The sequence below is a fragment of the Diuraphis noxia genome, unplaced genomic scaffold (assembly GCF_037042655.1).
Source record: "Diuraphis noxia isolate RWA-SAM2 unplaced genomic scaffold, SU_Dnox_SAM2 contig0005, whole genome shotgun sequence".
Taxonomy (NCBI): domain Eukaryota; kingdom Metazoa; phylum Arthropoda; class Insecta; order Hemiptera; family Aphididae; genus Diuraphis; species Diuraphis noxia.
In genome coordinates this window covers 49,569,115-49,595,276 of record NW_028301715.1, presented here as the reverse complement: position 1 = coordinate 49,595,276, position 26,162 = coordinate 49,569,115, and the positions used below count along the sequence as shown (strand labels likewise).

At 30.4% G+C, this 26,162-nt stretch overlaps 1 protein-coding gene across 6 annotated transcripts in view; it reads left to right on the top strand.

The window, feature by feature from the left end:
• The window catches only part of LOC107163876 (uncharacterized), a 141,680-nt gene that overhangs the window by 109,317 nt on the left and 6,201 nt on the right, over positions 1–26,162 (top strand). For 5 of the 6 annotated variants that reach the window (XR_016191999.1, XM_089229053.1, XM_089229051.1 and 2 more), the window contains exons 4-8: positions 132–210; positions 9,305–9,322; positions 16,935–17,170; positions 17,956–18,102; positions 20,120–20,307. Coding sequence is in view for 5 of the 6 variants with exons in the window: in XM_089229053.1 (XP_089085179.1) it covers positions 132–210; positions 9,305–9,322; positions 16,935–17,170; positions 17,956–18,102; positions 20,120–20,307 (668 nt within the window). In the remaining variant the exon portion in view is untranslated. The remainder of the gene's footprint in view (positions 1–131; positions 211–9,304; positions 9,323–16,934; positions 17,171–17,955; positions 18,103–20,119; positions 20,308–26,162) is intronic. The other variant, XM_089229052.1, reaches the window with a different exon arrangement.

Below are 26,162 nucleotides of genomic sequence, written 5' to 3'. Positions count from 1 at the left end.
TGTTATTGTTTTGCAATTTTTTTCCTCAATACTCATTAAACAACCGAGTCTTTTTGACTTTTGCCCACGAAACCGTGTTTTGGAGACAGACTTATATATATTTTTGTGTCTGTTTCACGATTTTTTTTCAGACGTAAACCTAGTGGCCGAACCGAAACCGCATCAGACCGGTAGGAAAAGGCAAAACTTATCGAAAACCGGAAACGACTGGTAAGTAACGTAATTTGTTTTTGTCCATTTTATTACTTTTATATTCCTTTATATATTTTCGTCTTCGTCCATTTACTTCTCGTCCGTCATCCACGCGATGCCGCTTGACATGACGTTACCTATATGTATGTTTAATATTATGTTATTATTACGACCGTTATATACATAACCCACGCACAATATATTATTACATAGACCGTGAGGTGGTTTCCGTCGACAATAGTGTTTCCCTAACCCAATCACGGGCCATATAAATTTCTCGCGTGCGCCCCTCGCCCGCGTTGTACTCACCGAACAACAATAACAAAAGTTGGCCAATTTTTCTATGATATTTTATTATAGTATCCTCGTTCTCGGTGGAGTTATACCCTAGATATAATAGCTTATCGACCTACACACACACATACGTACCTGCGCCAAATGCGACGTCGTAATAAACCCAGCGAAATATTATACCGGATATCCGGTGTATCGAAACGCGGGGGTTCCATCCGCTGGGACCATTGCGATCCGTGATCCACATTATAAATCGGAGACTGACGGCAATCTTCGCCGGAGCGCACCCGCGTAGCCAGTCCAATGCAATAATAATATTATTTAATCATTCTTTTCATTTGTTGCGCGTACGCGGACTCGAATAATTTTTCTAACGGCCAGCAAACTTCATCGAGGTGTATAATGTATAGGTACGCACATACGTAAACGTATAATATTACGTATGTTTGGAGATGATGACATGTGGCGTAGAAGGAATGCAATACACAACATATAATGCTAGATGATGACAAAATGTTCTTCACTATACTAAAATATTATGTTGTTAGACTTTCTCAGAACAAATGCACAGTGTTTGCATCTTGACGTAGTAGTTATTTGCGAATAACCTAATGATATATTAGGAAATAGGAATTTCTTGGTATTGAAGAATTGTTATTCATAAAAATGACGAAGTGATGGAGGGTGATTGAGAAAGACAGTAAAAACCACATTTTGAAAAATTTGATGAAGTATTTGATGTATTATTTTAGGTAGCTATACCTACCTTAAAAAATATTTATAATATTAATATATTATAACCGTTTTCTTAAATTAAAGTATTTATTTTTTTAATCACGTTCACTCCAATTTGATTATTATTTATTTATTTATCTATTTTTACATACATCTATAATTGCTATAATATTTCTGATTGAAATGCCATATAGACCGTCTCCGTTCTGAATCGTTATTTATAGTTTAATCCAAATTTAACATTATTTGTAGAAATATAACAAGTATACGTATAATGTTATATATTTTGGTATACGAAATGATATAACACAAATATTAAGATTTATTTTTACTTTTACCTATCATATAATATTCTATATTTTTTTAATTTTCAAAATCCCATATGGGGTTATTATTTCGCGGTACCACCTTGTATATTACATACAATAATTAAATACCAGAAATTAGGTATATAAATATGTAATTTTAAGTATAAAACTCTTGTCCACGTTTTATTCATTTTAAACTTCATAATTTTTTATTATTGTATTTATGTGTGTTTAAGCTATCATATATTTTTTAAATTTAAAATTATCATAAAATAATTATAATAATTGATAGCCATCATTAAGAATAAGATTAAGTTGCAAATATTGAAAAGGACAAAATCTAATGATCAGATATTACACACACACACAACATTAAGGAGCTAAGTTTTCAATTACGTGACCATACGTGTAGTTACTGTATATTATTGTATAGACGTTCAAAGGCGAGTGTAAAAGACTACGGAAATCGTCTATGCAGTGAGACGTTATCGTAAAAGTTAATGTTTGTCATAATAAATTCAAATACATATCTATTGTTGTGTGTTTAAAAAATAAAATAAAATTAATAACATTGAATGAAAAATAAATCTTTTTACTCTAAATATAAATCAGTCACCTCATCCTATACTTCAGACGCTAAACACGATTTCAACGGGAAAGTTGCTACAAAGATTGGAGAGGTAATATTAATATATTAATTTATAATTGGGTTTAAGACGCATAACTGTGTTCCAGTATAATCAATAATCATATGGGTCTTTTAAATCATTACATTATACAGTTGTAAATTCATAAACAAAATATATTGAATATAATATTATACGTATTATACCACTACTATCAAGAACATAAATTTATTTTTATTTTTATTATATTTTTTTTACATCAGATATTTTTTTAGCTATGTGACCGAATGTAGTTTTAATTAAATTTCACTCTGTATATTATTCGATATAATGACAAAATTCACTGCCGCTTACGACGTGTCGCTAAATTTAGGGTTTGAAACTTTTATCCTGTATTATTATTTATTTAGTTTAGAACTTATGGAAAAATGTACGTCTGAATTAACTACATACACAAGCACAATATATACTCTAGTTACTAATATAAATTACTATGTTATAATATTTATACCTTAGTAGTTCCGTCTAAAAATTTCATATGACTATATTTCATTTTCCTTTGTTGAATTTGATCTTCATATTTAAATCTGCACCATGTATAACATTTTTATGACAAATGTTTCTACAGATACATCTCTTTTTTACGTACTTCTAAGAAAATTCCAATAATATTACTTTTTATACAGACAAGTTAATTTAAAGTTATTTAATTTATTTTTTTTTACGCTCATATTTATATTTTTAACCACTTAATAATGGTGGACTGTGAGGAAAATTATTATCTCTAGAAAATAATATCCATTATACTTTGAACACGCATCATTCTACTATAAATTTTTGTTATTGAAATATTATGTTTAATGAAAATGTAATTTCTGGGGTCATCGTAGAAACTTCATCGATGAAAAAAGTTATAATAGACTTTTCGTCCCTTGGAAATTGCCAGTGATAATAATTTTTTGGCGTAACTAATCAATTCAATAGTCATTGAAACGTTTTAATGAAGAGTCTTCCTCTTCAAATTTATATATATATTTATACTTATGTATTATAAACGTATGTGTTAAGCAATAATCACATTACAATATAATTTTAATAAATTCGGTAGGTTACATAAATATATATTATATCGAACTTAAAATAAGTATTTAACTATGTTGGTAAAACTATTATAAGTTATTCTAATTTCTAATATACATAATTCTGGTGTAAAATATCTTTATCGTTTTAATTTTTTAGCATTGTTCAATTTTACTGTCTCAGCTACAATGAAAATTACTGTTGTAAATACCTTTTTCTAGACCCTCTTTCAAAATATTACAAAATAATATTCACGTCGTATAGTGTCGGAACCCCGCAAAAATAAAAATAAAAATGGTTTTTCTGTATTCGTGATACTTCTATGTAATTTGGTGGTTAGATAACTCTTCATGGAAAAACCCCGTTCATTCGTTTATGACTATGCAGTATATTCAATTTCAGATAAAGTCCAAATTGTATTAACAAAAAAAAAAATAATAATAATAATAAAGGAGGTTGGGTGTCGTTACAGTGGGTAATTATTACGCGGGTATTGTGTGCATTTTTAGCAAAGCAGAATTCCATAGGTAAATAATGTAGCAAAGATAAAACCAACCTCCGAAATGAAATTAAAAAAAAAAACAGGATTTTTGAGGGCAACTGTGATTTCCCACGAGACCATGTGCCGAGGGATTTTTAATTCATTCATCGTCCTTCTTTTTTTGTTCTAGTCTGAAAGACTGGAACTCTGAAAAAAATCACCACACCAACAACGGAAACTGAGGTGAATAACTAAATTTTATTCCAAGTGAAAATTTTCCGGAATATTATATTTTATTTCCTATGTGCTGCAGCGGTGTTGAGCTTAAAATGTTTAGTATTAGATAACTATAGAAGTTTGGTGGAAATTGTTAACAAATTCGTTGTACCTAATCATATTATATTATAATATTATGTATGTATAACAAATTAACAAATGCATCACTAATTACTGTCACGAGGGGCATATTGTAATCGTGTAAAATTCTTTCGTTATTTTCAAATCTATTTTAAGCAAATCTTAAAACTCATTTATAGCCAATAATCTATGTTGTTGTAGTTTATCTAAAAAAACTCATTTAAAATTTGTTCGTCAAAATTCCGAACAGTCATAAAAAGGTCATTTGCACAGTGGCGAGCCAAACTCATATTTAATTATCTATACCAAAAGAAACGTATTATTAAAATACTACAAATCTCAAAAAAATAAGGCAAAATTCCCTTGATTGTTTTTAAATAAATATTAGAGTGTTTAACAGTTTTAAAAGAACCACATTACAATTTCGATTTCTCATTAGATTTGAAATCTATATAAATGCACACATACTACCATTTGATGAACTTATGACTTTATACTGTTATGTTTCATACAGTTTATTTTTCGAATTGTTTAAAGTAAAGATAACATAGTTTTAATGTTAAATTATTAAAATTACAAATTACATTTTTGATTAGAATACTTTAAAAAAGTTTCTTATCTTATTTATTACAGTAAATTATATATATAAACATTATATTTAATTGATGATATAATATACTGAGTCAAGTTAATTGTACGTGTTATTATCTATCAGAATTATCAAATGCTAAATAAAAAAATTTATTTATTGAAATTATTAAAATGTTTATAAAAGATACGTAGTAATATGTACCTATTATAATACATATTAAGTTATTATTATTTAATGAAATTAACATTTTCTCACATGCTGATTTTTGTCATTTTAGATGTTACAATTCTGAAGACTTAATAAATTAAATTAAAATAAACAAGTCTAGTAACTTTAATATTATAAATTATAATATATAACTACTTAAGTTTTAACATGACTGAATAAGATTAAAAAGATAGGTATATTTAATAACAAAATATTTTTACTATAAATCTTAAATACGTAATAAATACATAAAATAGATTAATACAAATTTCTTTTTGAACTTTTTTGAAGTATGACTTGTTTTTGTCAAAGATATTTATTTTCAACTAATTCACTTTGTTAATATTTAAGCCAGATGAACTTTTAAGAAATATGTACACTTTTGGTTCTTATATAACGATGCAATAAACATTTTAAACTTATAAAAATTAAGCAACTTTAAGTTCAATAATAAAAATAAAAACTATTATGATCAGAAACATGTATTTATAATATTTATTATATTATATACATATTACATATATTTAATAAAAAAAATACATTTTTTAACCACAGTATTTATTACAATGATTGAAATTGTTAATAGTTTTATAAATAACATAATTAATTTCTATTAAAACAATATATTTTATATGAATTGATAAAAATAATTTAATTATTATATAATATATGGTAAAAATGGACGTTAAACACTATGTTTTACATTATGATATAATTTTGATCATTAATAATAATTGAATACAGTTATAATTGTATATGTATATAATATATATAATATTATAATTAACATGTATTAAAAAAATAAAAAAATAAACTTTTGCACCAACGTGTAGCAAATCATATAATGCTTGCTAATAATAAAAACTATTTGATTAATAGTAGGTATCTACTAATTTTTGGTTCTATACACAAATACATTGATTTTCATTATTTATTTATAACCAATTCATTTGAATTTTTAAAATAGTGGAATTATTTTTACGATTGCACATTGGTCCCTTAGTGGGTGGAATACTTTTCTATGATCGACATATTAATTTAATGTTTTTATAGTTATTTATTTTTTGTCATCACTAAACTTATACATAACTTATACATAACTTATACGAATTAAAAAAAATAACCTTTATTAACTTTATGTACTCTCCGAGCTCACATTATTTTTAAAATATCTACGCTAAACACAACCACTATCCATAATGTTTCAGCTATCACATATTATGTGTCTACAATATTATAATGAAGGGTATTAAATATTTGTTCATTCTCGTTATAATATTTTGTAGCGCTCTGAAAAAAAAAAAAATAACAATTACAATTACAATGTATCATAAAAGTCTAAATGTAACAATAACAAAATTTTTAGAATGTTGAGAAAACATATAATATATTACAATTCTCATCAAACACAAGTTTTGCAAACGTTTATACCGTTCAAAATTATACTAGAATCTTATTTATCGTTTCCTGTTTCTATTGATATTATGTATTATAATATCATCAATTATGCTGATTCACTGCGATTCATCACTTCGCGTTCATTTCACCACAGTCAAGACAATATACGTTTCCTTTAATTTTCTCCGACTATTTTAATATTCCATTGTTTTTTTTCGTAACAAAGAAATTTCATTATCCAGCAATTCACATATAAAATATATATTTTTTTCGCCTTTGAATATTTTATGTTTATTATTCCACACTCACATATTTCCTTAATACTCTTTTATATCTACTGCGCAGTATTTATCTGTACGCCCTAGTTTTATTTCATTCAAACTTATAAAAATTTTAAAAACCATTTCCCTTTATTCATAATTTATTCTTGCCACGTTCAACGTCGAATCGATTGCTCTCATCAATTACATCGTTTGAATTACGCGTTTGCTTTTATTGCGACCAATGTGTTTCATAATATAATATAGATGAGGTACAGGTATAAGTGAGTTTAAAAAGCCAGATTTCCTTTATTATAATATCATGTTCCTATATAGATTATTTTTTCTTGTTTCGCATAAGGTTTCTGACGACATAATTATTTTTGCCTCAAAGGAACAAAAATGGGATATCGATGAAAAAAAAAACGTCTCGAGTTATTATTATGAATCACGACAAAGAAATTTATAATAGTAATAAAAAAAAATACCTCTCGTATCAACAGTAGATAATGTTTTACACTTATACATAAATATGCACACCTTTGAAACGATAAACGACACTCGTTAATTTCTATTACATCCCCCACGGCTCCACAGCAGCGGCAGTGGTACCAGATGTGTACATACACAGACACCAGCCCCACCCTTTCAAGGCGAAGGTTTGTGTTCATTAGAACGGTGAGGAATATTTTGGTGCCTTATCTGCCCTAAGCAGGTCTATCCTTTCTTGTTGACAGAACTGCCGCTGCGACGACAACACCAAAACCAACTCGCACCATGCACAGCCACGGCTGCGTATACTTATATACGTGTACAGTAAATACGGAAAATATACTGTCGAGACCTTATAATATAATAACTTGAGAGAGTATGAGGGTGGGAGGTGTGATGGTTAGGAGAGAGTATAAACCGCGTGGAAAGGATATATAGTGACGAGGCTGGGTTTTGGCGAAGATCATCATCGTTAATGACGGGACGCGTAGAGTTTTAGGAATCGTGCACAGGTGGTTTTACCCGTTCAAACATCACGAGTGCGACATATACGCACGACTTCAACACTCAACTATCGCATCTTAGTCGTCTTCAGAAACGGTATTTTTTGTGCACGCAGAACCCACCCAACTAATATACATACAAAACATAATACTTCTATAGTATAATTGTCGTACTACTCGACCGCCGCCATCGCCGTCTTTCAGATAATTAACGTAAATGCGTTTACGTAGAGAGTTTCGTCAAATATTACGTAGCGCTTATAACAACAGCACTTATAATAATAATAATAATACGACCCGAGTTGTCACCCTCGACCGTCTAAAATGTTCGATTTTGTTTTCGCGTATTGCCTCAATCCTGATGTGTAAAAGTGTAACCTAAATAGAAAAGGAAATTTATGGAGGAGTGAAGAGCATAATATGTCTTAAATACGGTGGTATGACAAATGTATTACGCTGCACCCACTTTTCAATTTCAGAACCGAAGCGTGTCTGTACAACGTGCAATTTTTTCATGGCCCTGTGGCGTCCATCGACCGTCGTACGCACTCTCGGGAGCCGGTCACGTACGCAATTTGCACACTATATATACATTGTGGTGAGACGTGACGGGTGGCTCGTGTGTAACCCCCGAATTCGCTAGACGATAAATATATATATATATATATATATTTTTAATGGAAAATCTCGAAGTTTTTGTTCCATTATTGTCACGGTGTCCGATCCTTATATTATAAAAACAGAAAACCGCCAAAAATGAGACCGGCTTCCCCAAAACCGCCGAGGTGGCTTCACGATGATAAAAAGTGAGCTTTATTGGTGATAATACGGTATATTTTATTACAAATAGATTACTCGATGAGGTGGGATCGAGAAATCCTTAGTGATAAAGTACAATACGATTATATACGAATATAATACAATACCTAATACGCATAAGCATATTATGTAGATTGTAGAATGTACATAGCGTTACACGTTACATTATATTATAAAACAAAAACCTCACCGTTATTACACTGTGACATTATCAAAAATGTCAAATTAAAGCAGTAATAATTCCATAATATCTGCATACATATAGCTCATAGAGAATATTATACTAAAATATATTATTTCTTATATTATTTTCAGTTACTTGAAGTTTTTATATTATATTGTTTTGGGTACGTGCATTAAAATCTATGCAAGTCGATATATTTTATTTATTTTTTTTTTTTTTTTAATAGTTACTGATTTCTATTACAAACATAAAAATAATATTTTATTTATTTTTAGTGTATATGTAGGCACAGTCAATTTATTGCGACGATGTTGTTTTTTGTACGATCGCCAAACATCCGATATTCTTCTCTCGTATTAATAATATAGTACATGTTTATAATAGGCATGCACATAAAAATTTGTAATATTTAATGAACTAATTATATGGATATTGCATCAAATTTAAGCGTGTATTATTACAATTTAAGGTAGGTACTCGGAGTACGTAATCCCCGATGGACTATCTTTTCACGCTGCTTAATTTACTATACGATTACGGTTATTCTCTGGAGTGTATTGTTTAAAACATATCAGACTCCCTCAAGTTGACTAACGTAATTTACCTCCTATATTATCATTTATGATTCAAATTTATCTCTTATATGATTAACATTGTATGTTTATTATTATATTTTATACAATAACAATAATATAATTTACGCATATAATATAAATTGTTCACGTAAAATGATTGTGTTTCATTTTTATATTGTTTTTTTTTTTTTTTTGTTTCAGGGAATATTATTACAACAGGTAGGATATTTATTTTTATATTATATTTAAAAAAAAAAAAACTAAATTATAACTTCAGTGTGTATTGCCGTTTGAAAGAAATCGATTACCCCGTTGTGTCGGCTTTCCCCCAATGAAACTACGGTTCGGAAGATGAGATAAGATGAGATTGAAGTTTAAGTAAAAATAAAAAAAAAAAAAGCGAGAGACCGAATATAAGTTTCAGTGAATTTAAATAGTAACTCTGTTACTGAGGACGTTTTTTGAAAACCCGTTTAAAATACTCCGGAGGCAACTTTTTTATCATGGCGAAAATAATAACTCCACGCACTATTCTCACATAACCAACTTTTTTCCTCTCATAATGCGTATGTCGCCCCAAGAAAATCAACTTTTGATAAGACCTGTTTGGACCTATTCAGGAGAATGAAAAGATTTTTGCCTCATAATGAAAGTTGTAAATTGAAAATTTAAATCCTAAATTACAAAAAATAATTGCATTGTAGTCTAATATTGAAGGTGGACACTGGGAATAATGATAATAATAATGATTAATATTTAGCGAGCATTTTTGTTCATAATAATATTATGTATGTAAAAAAAAACATTCTATCCTTGTCTTCAGATTTTTCAGACAGATGCGGCACTTTCAGTATGAACATCGATATTTTTATTGTGGTTACCTAATCATTATCGTAGCATATAATCGATATAAGTCTTAGTTATCATACCTTATAAAAATTATATAAATAGCGAACTGCTTCCTAAAAAATCGCAGTCTCATTCTAAACTACATTGTTTTTTTCTTCATTGTTCACCATTTCACATGCTGGCTGTTATACGAAATATTAGTATTACAGTAGTAATACCGTTATGATGCCAGTGTAATGATATAAACATCATTTCGATGATAAAGCATACTTCTGCGAGTTTTTTTATCGACGACCAAACGCCGAGGGGAAAAAAGAGAGAAAAATAATAATGATAACAAATACTTAAGGTAATGTTGAGATGAAAAAATTGGCAATAAGTCGTTTGATTGCTGTCACACAAGTGCAGTGTGTACACATATCACCACAATCCGTGATGTTTAATAATGTATAATATTATGTACGTGTACCTATATATGTGTGTGTGTGTGCGTATGTTGAGATGGGGTCGGTACGGCTGTCAGCATAAAAGTCGACCAAGAAAAACTTTTGAATATTTATGAGCTTCTCTCTTTCGTTCGATGATGGATGACGACGAGGGTATGCGCGTCTGCGACATTATTCTAACCGAGCGTGGTATTATTATTACTATGTGCTTCGCAGTTACGGTGAAAAAGCCACGGTGAGTTGTATTAACAGATAGTCTGCAATTAGACTAAGAATTCGATTTCGCGGTGTCTTGGGCGTAAACAAAGCGACAAGAGTCCGGCACGCTGCGTATGATGTTTTTAATTAATTTTAGAAGTAGGTACCTACTCCCTGCCTAATACCTAATTCGAAAATGTGTTCAATTCGAAACTTTCTAGTTTTTGCAGCAGTGACGGGTGAATGGCGTGGGAGCGTAGGTATATACAATGTGGTAATATGCAGCGCAACCGATGTTGATGAGGGATGCTGGAGGGAGGGAATGCGATCTAAGAACAATGCGGTCGTTAAGGGTGTGCCATGAACGCGGAAGTCTGTAAATATGCAAAAAGGTGAACGAAACTGCAGTACACGTTGAATTTTCATCAGCATTTCTCGCGTGCAAAACCGTTGTGGTGGTGTTGGCAAGAAAGCAAAGAGTGAATTATACAGGGCACGAGAACATAGTTATTTCGAGGCGCAACAGAAGAAATAAAAAATAAATAAATAAATAATAGAAATCTATTATTCAAAACAGACAACCCGAAAACGCTCTTTTCCGTTTGGAGTGCTGACGAGACATTATATATTTTAAACTTAATTGAATTCAAGGCGTTCGCCTTTGTACCATCACGACCCTAATGGATCGAAGCTAATACGTTTCGAGCAACGATAAGGGTGGTTTCGAGAAAAGGTATTGTTTTTCAATTTTTATTTTTTCCTCGGTCCGTACCTATACGCACACAACTACACTGCGTTAGTTGAGCTGTCAAAAATTAAGTGATGTACGTCTATAAAAATTGGTTTGCTTCTCAATATCGTGATTATACAGAAAATATATTATTATATATACACACCTATTTGCAGTTATGATACGTATAATATATAACCGAAATTCTATATAATGCAAATCATATAAAATGCTGACTTTTGATGTTGTCGTTATATTTTAAAAGGAGTTCAAAAGGCAGGTATTTTATAATTGTATTGTTTTGACATGAAAGTTGCTATTTTTGGGTTATTTATATTAAGTATACGATATACGCTTAGACTACACAATATGCAGAGTAGCTACAATTTTTTTAATGTGAGAGTACAATAGATTATGCGTATTAGAACATATAATGGAAAGAACTAAAATTAATCACATGTGAGTGTTTTTATAGATTGTTGAGACGCAGTTTAATAATATGGTAGTGAAGGAAATTTTGAAGGTTGTTCTTTTTAAAATTTTTGAGATTTGAGGTACGTTATTGTTATTGAGGTGTGTTATCACTAACATTCTTGACACGTATTTAGATGAAAAATTATACTACCAAATTGAATTAATATTAACATTTTCATTTTGACAATATTGTGAAAGGATGTATTGTACCTATCTTTAAATTAAATTTTCAATAATAGTCCCATTAAATGTTGAGTATATTTGAGAAAATAAGTGTTCAATGTATAAATAGGTTACAGATATGATAAAATTACATCGAAAGGTTTCTACCATTAAATTATTTAATTTATGTTGTCATTTCGTTTTATATTAATGTTATTTAACCTAGGTGGGTATTATATAAATGTCATGTTAAAGTTGAAAATATTCATTATTTTAAAATGGATAATAACTATTATTAGAAAATTATTACAATAATAAGTTTATGTTTGTTAAGCTTAAATATAATCAAATAAATACCTAATCGAATAGTCATAGTATTGTGTGACAAGATAAAATGTGAAATAATTTGACGAAATATAATACTATATTAGATATAAAAATAAATATTATTTTAATAATCAAAGTTTTATAATTTATCTATTACAATAATGTCAAGGTTTACCTAAGTGTAATATTATCTAATCACTTGAATATGACTAAATTAAAATAAATTAAAACACATGACGCATGTGTACGCATACAATTTATATTCGAAGAGAATTGGTCATTAGCCTTTTATAATAATAAAAAGTCGAATTTAAACAGATTTGTGGACAGTGATTTTGAAGTGTTTAAAAATTATGGGATTTCTTATTATTGTTTGACTTGGAACAAGATTGGTTAGTGCATTTTAAATCCCGAAACATTTTTTTTGCTGTTACCTGTAAACCATTAATTAGTCTAGACGTTTCATTAAACGACGTTTCGTGTCTTGCTCGATGTTAATAAATTTTCGCAGTAGATGCCACCGTAACGAATTGGTAATTTCGTTTATTTTCTTTAAATATTTAAGGCATTAAATTTAAAATCACTAAGGCACTTAAATGTGATTCTTAAATGATAGTGAAAAATTAGCAATATTGTCATTAAAATGATATACTGCCCTTTAAGATGAATAAATATTATGTATCTTTGTAGAGTAACTTGTGAAGGGTGTTATTGGAAATCCAAAAATCATACTACACGTAAAAAAAAATACCAAATTAAATACCAGATATTACAGTTGTATAATATAAAACCCGAACGCATAAAAATAATAATTTTTTTAAATTATAACATTTGATGGATTTGATAGGTACTTAAAACGTTCAATATTTTTATGAATTACCTACCTACATTTTCGCTGCCAAGAAAAGTTTATTTTTTTTACAATTTTAAATTTTTGATCCATAATTTTAGTTTTGGACGTTAAGTCTATATTATGTATAATATATTCACACGTCACTTTTAACATTGACTCTGTATGAGTGGTGTGAGTGTGTGTTTGCACCAGATCAGTGGTGCCGTCGACGGCAAAACTTGTGCGATAAAAGTTTAACTCGGAAACAAGCGAAATCAGATGGGAGGGATGTGGTGGATTCAACGACAATGGTATAGCGGTCGCGACTACATTATGGCAAAATTTCACCCCCTCAGCATCCCTATCGAGCCGCCAACCCGGCTAGCTATTATGTTACATTAGTTACGGACTGTCGAGCCAGATAAACGACGTTCGTTAGCGTACACGCCACACCCCTTGCAGCCTCACACCCACAGATACTCGACGTGCGGTATGTACACATTATAATTTCTATATGTTACTATAGGTATAGTTATTCGTAGTGCAGTGCAGGTGAGTGTGTGCGTGTGTGTACGTTTGTCTTCTTTCCGCCAGCCTTGAAACTGCAGGAGCCGCGGACCGTTTCAAATTCGTCAGTAAATTTACCCTCTAAAACTCGCGTAACTTTCGTAATTATTAACGGCTATACACGCTGCACCAGTATGCGTGTACAAGACGATAATAGAATTCGTTCAAAAGCCTGTGTGGTGAGTGGCCGGATATATGCGTAGACGGGTGTAAAATGCTGGAAAATAAATTTTAAAACTAGTGATCATAATAAACATATAGAATACACAGTGATACATTGTGCATTCGTATATGATATTTATCTAAATGGTTTTTGTGTTTGTATATTATACAAAATGGGCATACTTCAAGTTTTCAATATTTTTTTCGTGTTTGATATTGATTAATTTAATGTAAGCTGTCCTGTAATTTAAAAAGACGTTTGTATTCGTAAAAAAAAAAAACGAATTCTTACGGTTTTATAATAATGGCTAGATAATATTGTTTAAAAAATATATATATTGTATAAAAATTATTTCAACCCAAAATTTTTCATAACGTGTTCTGATAATGTCTTGCTTAAAATACATACATCAAATGTTTAATCGGTATTAAATTCACTTCACCAACATTTTAAACTGATAATAGTAAATCACAAAATAATACTCGCGAGGTTTAACCTATCACTTAATTGTATCCATAAACTAAAAAGTAAAAAATGCGTATGTACATAATAATAAATTACTTTATTGGTTCAGCGTCCTATATATTTGTAAATTAAATTATTCAGAATGATATTGAAATTCAGAATATTATGTTTAAAATGACAGTTTCCATCATTACCAAAACTCAAATAATGTACAACATTTCTATGATAAAAACAATAAATATTATACCTTTTTTCGTAGCGATTCAGTTACTGTTATTTTTCTAAATAAATTAAATAATGAAAACATAATATTATAAATATAGACTAAAAAATTACTAAAATAAGTGGCTTGAATGCACAACTAACGTAATATGCATTTAACGATTGGCTGTTATATATAAATATGGTTCTTTTAACAGTAAACATTCATTAACTGGAAAAGTATTTCAAAGTTTTTGAAAATATTTTTTTTACATACTTTGAAGTCATTACAAAAAATATAGATTTTTATGTATATTAAAGTTTCGCAGAAAAATATACTACTTCAAAATATGCAATTAAAAATAAATACTGTCTTTCAAAAAACTGCAAATCTTACAAAATGATAAATGATAAATTTAATATGTTTTTAAAAATTTTGTTTTGTAATAAGTAACTTATTAATTATTATTAACTAAGTAAAACAAAAATATTTTCAAAATTATATATTAGTTTTTGAGATGTTGAGTATTTATTATTAAAATAATCACTCTGGACATGTATATAACATATGTATGTGAATGTATGAAACGTATGTAATCGTGCCTAAAATACACGGACATTACCACATAATAATGTCCGTCTATCGGAGTATTTAAGTACACGCCATTCGTTCACCACTCGAAACGCTTGCAACGACGCATCGCACATGATGTATTATATAATATTGTAGTGGAAGAAAAAATATATGCACAATAAAACGTATTACATTAGCTCTTCACTTTAATTTCCAGACAATATATTATATTATATATTACATGCTCTAGCTATAATATATAATAATATAACATAATATATATATATATATATATTTCACGCATGTGAACGATGCGCAACGAGATGATGATAGAAATGGAATTTCCGGAGGAATTTTGCTGTAGCCAAAACGGCGGAGGGGTGATAATGAACCGTACAAGAATTTATTGAAAATTTCGGATGGTTATATAATATATGTGTACGATCTCTCGAAAGGGGCCGGCCGTAATGTGCACCATATTATTATTAATATTATACGTACTCTACACGCATTTTATGTGTCTACACCGAACGACGAGTATCGTGGCAAACGAGTGTGACATTTTTAAAATATTATGTGAACATGCTAATGCGATTATTACGAGGTCTTCAAACCGTGTACATCTACGCAATTTTTCGCGTTTACATTGAAATCATAACGCTACGTCGCTACGCCATCGCGTAGACACGAGTTATGCATTACAATGACAACACACACACGCGTTCATATATATATATATATAATATATGCGTCCATAATATTATTGTTAATAATATAACCTAACCTAACTGCAATGGAAACTGTCATCAAACGGTTAGCAGACTTAATTGCAAAACAATGTTTATGATGATGCGGTCGCGAAATTGGCTTTATACAACATATTACGGAGGGTATATAATATAATGTATATAAATAATAAATACCCGTTTATGTATTATCATCGTAATATATTCGCTTTGTACTTTTGTCAATAAAAATCATTTGAAAATCCGACGACAGCACGCACTTAACGTGTCGCATCAACACGTTGGATGGTGGCAGCTCACGAGCTATAGGACGTAGTGTTATTACATCATGATGTCGGACCATAGGTATATAACATGTATATTTCATCAAATGCAAATTCTCGCGTCACGTCGATGACGAGACGGGAGTACGGCTTAGTGTTTGTTCATGCCCGCCGCCCTCTCAGAAAGGGTGGGTTTTGCCGGTCGAGTGATGCGTGTGTTTATATAATACCGTCTCGGTGTTTGACGCGTCATGAAGACCAAGGCGTATCTAATTTCGTAAAAAAAATTAAAATTCAAAAAACTAACAAGAAAATTGTGCAGGATCTCCATATTGTATAATATCCATAATATAATATTGACTCGCTTAATCGACAAACGTATAAAATATAAAACGGGAAATTAAATCAATACGGCGCACGCGTTATAAACGTGTCCTGAGTGGAGGGGAGAATTGTTTTTAATGTGCCTAAGAGTTATGATCCGGAAAACAGTAGGGCAGACGTGATATCCGAGTGTAATTTCGAAAACCCGATGAATTACAACCCATTGTGCGTTTAGGGCCCTCACAATAATTGGCCAATCGGTGGAGGGGTAATCGATTTTGGTCGGAATGGAAGTAAGCTATACTGAAGAAAAAAATAAACGAGAAAAAGTATATCGTCTCGACAAAAATAGATTGCTATCAAATTTAGCTATCCGTTTTATATTGCATAATATATGCTTTAAACCTGCCGAAAAAAACATAATTTTTTTATACAAGTACACATCACAAAACTTTCACTAATCATATGCGTGTCGGCGGTTTCCCGCGCGTTTCTGCATACGTTTTATAGTTATTACGCCGCTTCGTCATCGACGATATCGCCTCCGACCGCTGTGGCGGGCAACAATTGTAACGGCGGTGGATCAAAGGCTTCGAAACGCCAAAAGGTCAGCCATCAGTTCTCCGCGAAGGGTGGTCGTAACCAGAACGGAGGATGTGGTGGTGGTGGTGGTCAACCGACGGCTGGACAAGGTTTACAGCAACAGTCGCATCACGCCATCGTGCCAGACCAACTTAAACTCTACAGTGAGTATTGACTCGTTGTACAAAAATTTATTGTATGATATTTAAACCTACTTGATATGTCACCAAATCCTCCATGCACTAAGCCTGAGTGTAACGATTTTATTTTATCCCCTCCCCCACCAACGTCCAAATCATCAATAGAGTTATTAATTATATTTATCAAATAATATTAAGTATGGGACATAAAAAAAAAAAAAAAACATAAGATACATAAAGTTCTTGACTGAATTTATTTGTTTTAAATTGAATACCTAAATACCTAATCAAATGTTATTTTTTATAAAATACATCAATGCACTATAAGAGTTTGTATAGAAATAAATGTATATTAAATAATTATTTTAATATAATCTGGATACTTAACTAGTACCTAATGCATATTAAATTGTATCGTTTTAAATAATAATTAAATATTATTAAAATAGTTTAAAATACCAGAAAATTAATACAATAATATATTCCAAAAATCGAAAATAAGTGAAACTAGAAATAAAAAATTTTAAAAAAATTGTAAATAAGTATGTACGTAAATGCAGTTAATCTCTGCAGCATTTTAACTAAATTATTGGGTTTTCAATTAATTTTTATACGTTGGCTATAAATAGTGTTTAATTTACGACCGATTCGAATTTATATTGGTATATTATACCTAACCTTAAAATGGTACAACGAAATCACGTCGGCGAGTTGAACTAGTGAAACGTACGTGACTTCTAATAACTAACCATATTTATAGGTAGCTGGTAGTTCAAAAATTGTACATCTAACCTTCTGATTTTATGCAGGCAATCCGGACATACTGATATGTGGCAACTGTCGTGAGATGTTCACCGAACTGCAAGGTCTATTGGATCACAAGAAGGAATACTGCAAACTCAGGTTCACGTGCAAGTGTAACAATTTGGTTAAGCCCAACTTTACCAACAATAACAGTAAATGTTTTATTCAAATATTAATATATTTTTAATCTGATACTTCCAAAGTACAAATAATAGTTTGAACAGAGCGGTGTAACCCAGTTATAGCTCTCTCCACAGGACGCGGCAACTTCCTTTTTGTTACGACTAGTACATACGACTAGATAATTAGGAATTCTAAACATAATATGTATTATAATAAAATATTAAATATCTGGTTCAGTGTATTAACGTGGCTTACAATTTTTTACGTATTTTTAAATATATGTAATATTTAACATGTATACTATGTCGGTTAGCAGACTATAGTGTCGTATTTCGCAATGATAATCACCCGACATCCGCCTTAAATAGAAGTCAACCATTCCCAAGCCAGACCTAAATACGTATATAATGCCCTATTAGCAGTAAAAATGATAAAATATACGGCCAAATAAAAAAAAAAAAACATTATCGCTATATGTGACAACCTACCATCTTTTAAAATTAACTATTAACGTTTTTCCATAATTAAAAGAAAAATCTCAAGTTTTCCAGCGCTGTCGTTGTCGAGTCGAACACGCGTGTTCGTCTTACAAAATTAATCATAATAATTGATTTAAATAAAGTTGTATGCCGACACCTAACAAACGTACGCTAAGCCTTTATTAAACACTCTTATTATAGTTATAATATTATTGCGTTTAAAGAAAAAATGAGTGCGCCGTGCGTACCATAGAATTTAAAAGCATAATTTGAGAAAATCGATTGTCATTACAGTTGAAAACAATAATTAACATTATACGAGTATAATAAAATTATTATTATATAATAATTTTGACTTAAAAGAAAACCAATTAAATCATCCGACCAATGCAAGTGACAGTGCACCACGTGCTGTACATAATATAATATGAACCTTACCAAATTTATTTCCACTCGATCGGTAAACCGACCGACCGTGATTCTATTGCATGATACCTTAGCCTATAACATACTCAATTATTAATTAACTAATGGTGTGTGCTTCCTGCAGATTATTCCTACACTACTTTAATTAAGAAAAATTAACTTGATACAATGGTTTGTTACGTTCAATGAAATATAAAATGTAAGTTCCAGAATTCCCACAGACTTAAGAAATTAGAGTGAAGGGCGTGGTCATAACAATTTACTGTCGAACAGCGTGACCAAAATTATAAAGCTCACTAATGTAATATTGTAGCGACAATATTCGATGTCACAAAAATATCTTAGTCGCAAGGTAGAAACTAGAAATATGTATGGTCTGTTTACTGTTCTTACAGGTTAGGTTAGGTATATTACAAATATGCATAATAGTTCTTGGGAGAAAAACATCTTTAAAAAAAATGTTTATATAATATTTTCTTATTTTTAACCAATAACCAATAAATAACATACAAAATATGTTAATTTAAAAATAAATATGCAAAAGGAAGCAATACAATGCAAAATTATAGGTTTTACAGTCAGTAACAATATATTGTTGAAATTAAAAAAATATATTTTAGTTGATGCGGAGATAAATACAAACTTCTTCAGCTTGTTATTACAGTAAATTCCATAACTAATTTATTTATTAAGTTAATTGGAAAATTAATGAATTAGTTAACTAAACAGTTAAACAATTTAACTAGATTAATTTTTAACTCGTTAATACACATACTTTGAAAACTTGTATAATAACTAAAATATTAAGTGAATAAATTCATTTTTACTTGATACAATTTTCAAATAATTTATTGCTCGATATATTTAATAAGATGAATCTTAAATGTACGTACATTCCGTATTAAACGACAAAAACCAATATTTCTTTTTCGTGCTTATATTTTTGGTGTCATCAATTTCCCAGTAAAATTTCGCTCTTAAACTCGAAAACTAAAAATATACCAATCGATTATATTTGTTCGTAGTTGTGTTAGAATATTTACATTCTCTACATTTCAATTTTTACATTTTACTATTGTACGCGTATGCCAAATTCCACGTTCTTCCTGTACCAATATTTGTTTCTCTCATCCTGTTGCAGAATGGTCCGGAAACTTGAACGAGGGCTGCTTGTCTTTGGCGTGCGTCCAGTGCAAAGAATCGTTTGACAGCGCATGGGATCTCATGGTGCACGCGCAATCAGCTCACATGATGAACGTCTACCAGTTGACCACTCGAGACCAGATAACGGCATCGCCAGTGGGCACAGAATCGGAAAACGGATCGACGGTAAGTCGTCTTAAAAATTATATAGTCATTCAAACTTGCATTACTATTACAACATAATATTTTTTACTCACGCCAACAACCTTCCTTTAGTATTGATATTTTCTTGTCGTATACCGTGCAGGACACGTAAGATGCCAATAATTTTTGAAATATGACATAAATGGACAGGCTGCATTTTAAATACTCATCCAATTTGGATTATTCTGCACTAAAATATTAGGGTTTAACATGCAGATAATATTATATTTTGTATATTATACGACTTCTTGCAAAAATAATTTACTGGGTAGATATTTTTTATGACATTTTAACAATGTCAACATAGCTGATATAGTACAATAGTACTCGTATTTTTACATGGGATTTGAGATTTTCATAACCAATACATGGTTAAGTTTATATTAACTTTAATAGTATAGTTATATTATCTAATAATCTTACAGAGTTATCGACTATAGTTTTTTTTACCAGTTCTTAAGACACTATTTGATTTATTTCATCAAAGAATTGTTTACTATTCGATACAAATATATACAATCAAAAGCACTATTGCATTAGCGTTGGTTTTTAATCGAATCCAACTTAGGGTTACCGGAACTCGGAAATTATTAAAAGCGTACTTAAATGGTAAAATTATTATACCACGTAGTCAACCCTAATCATAAATCGATTTAACTAATTAAACAAAAACCATTAATATTAATATACAGTTTTGAACCCATCACTTATGTACAGTAATGAACAAAAAACAATATTTTTAATTGGAATTCAATGTATTTTTAAATGTTAAAGAACAAACGAGAACCTTATGATAATAATATTTTATTTCATAATACAACAGTCAAGTTTAATGTTTATTTAGAGTAGTTTTATTTCTGTATCTCTAATTGAATTGTCTCTGACATTTTAATTTCATATTTACATATTATACTACTATATACGAATAACGTTTATATACATCTGTGACATGAACGTTTTAACATAGTTATTAATTATAAATAAAAAAAAAAAAAATAGCTTCTTCGTATTCACAAAAATATTCAGTGTAGTGTTTATGGCGTTATCTTATTTTATCATTCTAACGTTTAAACGTTTTTAAAACTCCTCTGACTTTTAATACAATACAAACGATGGTTATTTCAATGTTTGCTCATAACGTTTAAATGTAATAATATTATTTTGGCCATAGGTTTTATAAAAATCACGAACTCGTCAAACAGCCAAATCATATATTTAAGTACATAATATAACACTTGTTAATTTAATTCGTACCTACGTGAATATAAATAAATCTGTGTTTGTCGTAGATCGATGATATAATATGAATCATAACGATCTCATTCTATCACTGTTTTTTCGTCTGACTGCTCCAGACAATATTTATTCTATTTAATTTAATTTAACCTATCAATGCGTATCCAAGGAGTAATTTCGTATAAAGATAACTAAAAATATGTATGAATTTATCTAGATAAAAAAAATATATAGTTAAAAACTGTATTATATTTTTTATCAGTATAATATTATTAAACATTTTAATATGTACCAATATAAGTTTAAATGTTTAACATTCGTAAATACGTGTATATAGGTATATACCTATACACGATTTCCCATCAAAGTTTGTAGGATAATACAAATATTAGACACACTTAATAAAATATATCCATTGAAGAGAACTATAAAAATTCAAAAATAAAATCGATTAAATTAGTCACAAGTGTATAAGATAAATAGCTATGAAAAATTAAAACCTCCTCAAAAAACAAAATATAAAACATTGACACAAAAAATGTCTTTATAATTTATTTCAGTTACCATTTTGTTTAAATAGACGAACAATATTATTAATTAATTAAAAATTTTATTATATGACAGGATAAAAAATAAATAAATATTTTCATCCAAATACAATAAATTTCTGGATAAAATTATCTATATGATGCACTGCAACACAGCGGTCAAGGAGTTGGAACACCGTGATATTAGGTTGAGCCAGCTGTGCACGAGGGTCGGTTAATTTAACAAATGCGTTTCTGATGCGAATGAAACGTAGGCAGGTACGCATAAGCCGGGTGGGTGTATCAGTGGTGGATACACACGCGTCAATTAAGCCGCGATCCCCGGGGGGCATGTCCGGCAAGTTGATCTTTTATTTTATTCTTTTTGAGATTTTGCCAACGTGGTTTGCACGAACGAATTCTGCCTGACGTATTATATTAAGTCGGTATAGGTAGGTATGTTTTCATTATTTTTTTTTTTGTTTACTCAAACGCGTGTGTTTCTAAAAGGTCAGGCCAAACAGCAATATCATTATATCTCGAGCCACGTTCTATTGGGAGCAATTTAATTCATTCGGTTATATCGCTTGTATTATTATACGCGTTTATTTAATAAAACTTTTTTCTCTGTCGTTTTAATACGAATATTCACGATAAAAGTATTGATACTTATTTTATTGTAAATAATAATCTATCATTATGTATACGCTGTAAATATTCCAAAGAAAGCTTATTTAAATATGAAAAACGCCTTTAAACTGATGTGATTCATTGCCTAACCTAAATAATATATCTTTTTTTTTCCTGTTTAAATCACTGCATGGAGGCCGAACTGTTTTCACATTGCTTAGCCCCCTAAATAATATATCTAATGTGTATAATATCTACACCAAGATTTCTTCGACCAACAACAATCCATGTCTACCTATTATATCTATATATTTATTTTGACACATCATTCACCCATCGAGATGCTTTTGAAAAGTATATTGGCCACATGGCACATGGCACATATCGTATTACTTTATTATATTTTTATGTTTGAGTCAGAATCCATTATGTCGACTGTTCAAAGCCAACCAGATCGTATAGCTATAAATCCTCACAGGAATAGTGAGAACGACAAAAACATTTCGGCGATCGTCCGACCACAAAATGATCTTTCAGAGACTCGTCTACTGCTCACCCCTCATGACTTTGTACAGGTTTATCATATTATTATTCACAGTAATATGCAACAAATTTATAGGTATTAGGAATTAGACTGTTTCATATATTATAAAGATTTAACGTCGTTTTAAAAAAAAAAATCTAAAGTGAGTTTAAAAAAAACTTGGTTCTACTGAAACGTTACGAACAAAATCTGTTTACTAAATGAAAATCATTACTTTAATGACTGCGATTACGATTTGAAAACGAACGAAGAAAAAAAATTAAACCTATAACAATATAATATAGATTTTTATTTACATTATATTACAGAGTGTAACAGATATACCTGATTAATGAAAATAAAAATTGAGATACAAAAAAAAAAGTACAAACACTATATGGATACTTAATAAACAATTATTTAAGATGAATTATTTCTGTAAATTCCCAAAAAGAATATTTTGACAAAAGTTAATACATTTCGAATTAACTTACTCCAAAAAAATATTGATATAATAAATAATTGCAAAAAAGTAAACTTGATTTAAATAATCTATTTAACCATTAAATTTTTTTTTTAAATTAAAGATTTAAAAATTGGCTATTTTGAAGAAAAAGGAATTTAATTACATTTAAAATTTAAAATCAAAATTTTTTATTTTCAGTATTAAAAATTAAAGTTAAAAATCTTATTCTGTTTCTACTAGGTATTGTGACAAAAGCGTCTATAAATTATCAATAAGTAAATAATTTTTTAATATTTTTATTAAAATACAAGTTACTTCATTTTTCAGGTCATTCTGTTACAACAAATAATATTTTCGTCCTACAATGATATCAAAACTCTGCTTTCTTTTATTGTGCAGCGTTTGCGATATTTGACACTGTACAACTGAGTTGCGTGTTAGTGCACTTTAATTTTGAATTTTTTTGATCATGACGGGCTGGAAACCCTTGGCTATATTATACGCGTTTAACCGCAGTGTGTAACTGTGTAAGTTGTTGTGACGCGGACGGATGTGGAGAATGACAAATATTATTATACATAATATGTAATATACACAGCAAATATGTAATATATTATATGCGTGCTTCTGGTCAATTGATTTTGCGTGTCTCTTTTACAATGTAAGTATGTACATAAATGGTATGAACGAACAATGATAATATTATTATACTACCTACCACTATACTCGTTCGTTACGACATAACACCCTCTGACGCAAACACGTGACGAGTGGAGACCGGCCCGAAGTCGTAATTAAAACACGAAACGGAATCAAAATATACACGTTAAACGCGAGTACCCGCGCGCGCGCACGCACACACACACACACACACACGTTTATAGTAATATATATACCTAATAGTTATCTAGTACGCATACCAGGTATATATAGATATAAACGGATAAGCTCGCCAACGCATCACCGCCCGGCTTAACGAGGGAGCCGCTCGGCCACACCCTAAAAAAACGGTGGAATGATAACCACCGGAAGTGATCAATCGTGGGCGTGGTGCGTGACGACCGGGCTTCGTGTCTAGAAGACTTTGTCTGACATTAAGTTATTAAAGCTGCCACCGCCGCTGTTGTTGCTATTGGCAAGTAAATAAAAAAAAACAACAACGCGATATAGAATAGCGGAGCGTGCTGAGGACTCGACTTATTATGTTATAGCAACCGGAATCCGATTTCCTACGTTTATACTGTACGTATATATGTTATCGTAAATGCCCGATCACTAGGTAAACCTAGGTTTTACTAGTTAATGCTAGGTTTTACTGCTTGTGCTCAGTAAAAGCTGAAATTCTTAATTTTATTCGGGCTTTTACTAAACACATAGTGTACATCCTAGGATATACAAATTGACTTAGTAAAAGCTGATCAATACATGACACATAACATTTAAGCGATAAGCTGCGTAAAAATTATAATTATATATTATTAAAACAAACTACTGACAGTTATTTAAATTTATATGTAAAATAAAAATGCATTTAAAAACAGAATTATTATTTATTTGTTCATTAAAATTATTAAAATTGGTGGGTCGGCCGAGTCCGGAACAGAACACGACAACGACGCTGTGTATGGCTTGTAGCGGCTGCAAATAAACAGCTTGGCCGTCAGACGTCCAGCTTACGTCATGTTATACCTTGTATAATAATATAATGTGTAGCCGACAACCTGCATCGCCTTTGCTCACCCTGAGCCCTTATAGCCGTTACTGGTGTATACACGGGTCATCAAGAATGGTTCGATTGAGCAGGTTTGTAGCTATCGAGTACCCTTATTCCGACCGGTGCCCTTTTTATGACCGATCTGACCCTTGCTCTACATAATACATATAGATCCGGTCGATACAGTCGGCGGGAGGTGGGCAGCTCACCTGTACGCCTCCCGACGTCTAACGTGCCGGCATTGCAGCGTTTTTTCGCGACGGTCGATTAGTCAGAGTGCCGACCGACTGTATTCCGTATCTCATGCTATATTATGCAACGTATTTTGTCCAACGGCCCCAAAAATAACACTCATAAAATAACATACTTGATAATTTATTGCAAAAAACAAAAGGTTGTGATAACATAAAAGAAAAATACTTCGCGATGCGCGAACAAATCTAATAAATATAAAAACCGGTAACAAAAAATACTAATGATCAAAATTGAAAATATTTTTATTAAAGTCTTCGCTTAATTCCAATAATTAATATTTGTCTCATAATGTATTATGTTACTATCGAGAAATCGTGTATGTATTATATCATATTATTATGTTATCGTCGTATGGATGATATATCACGGGAATGACGGGTAAAAACAGCGACCCACCCTTTGTGACAACAAAAGCCTATGAACACGTCACCGCCAATCCTTAATTCACTTGCGACGTGGAGACTTCACGGTGAATACAAATAGCTT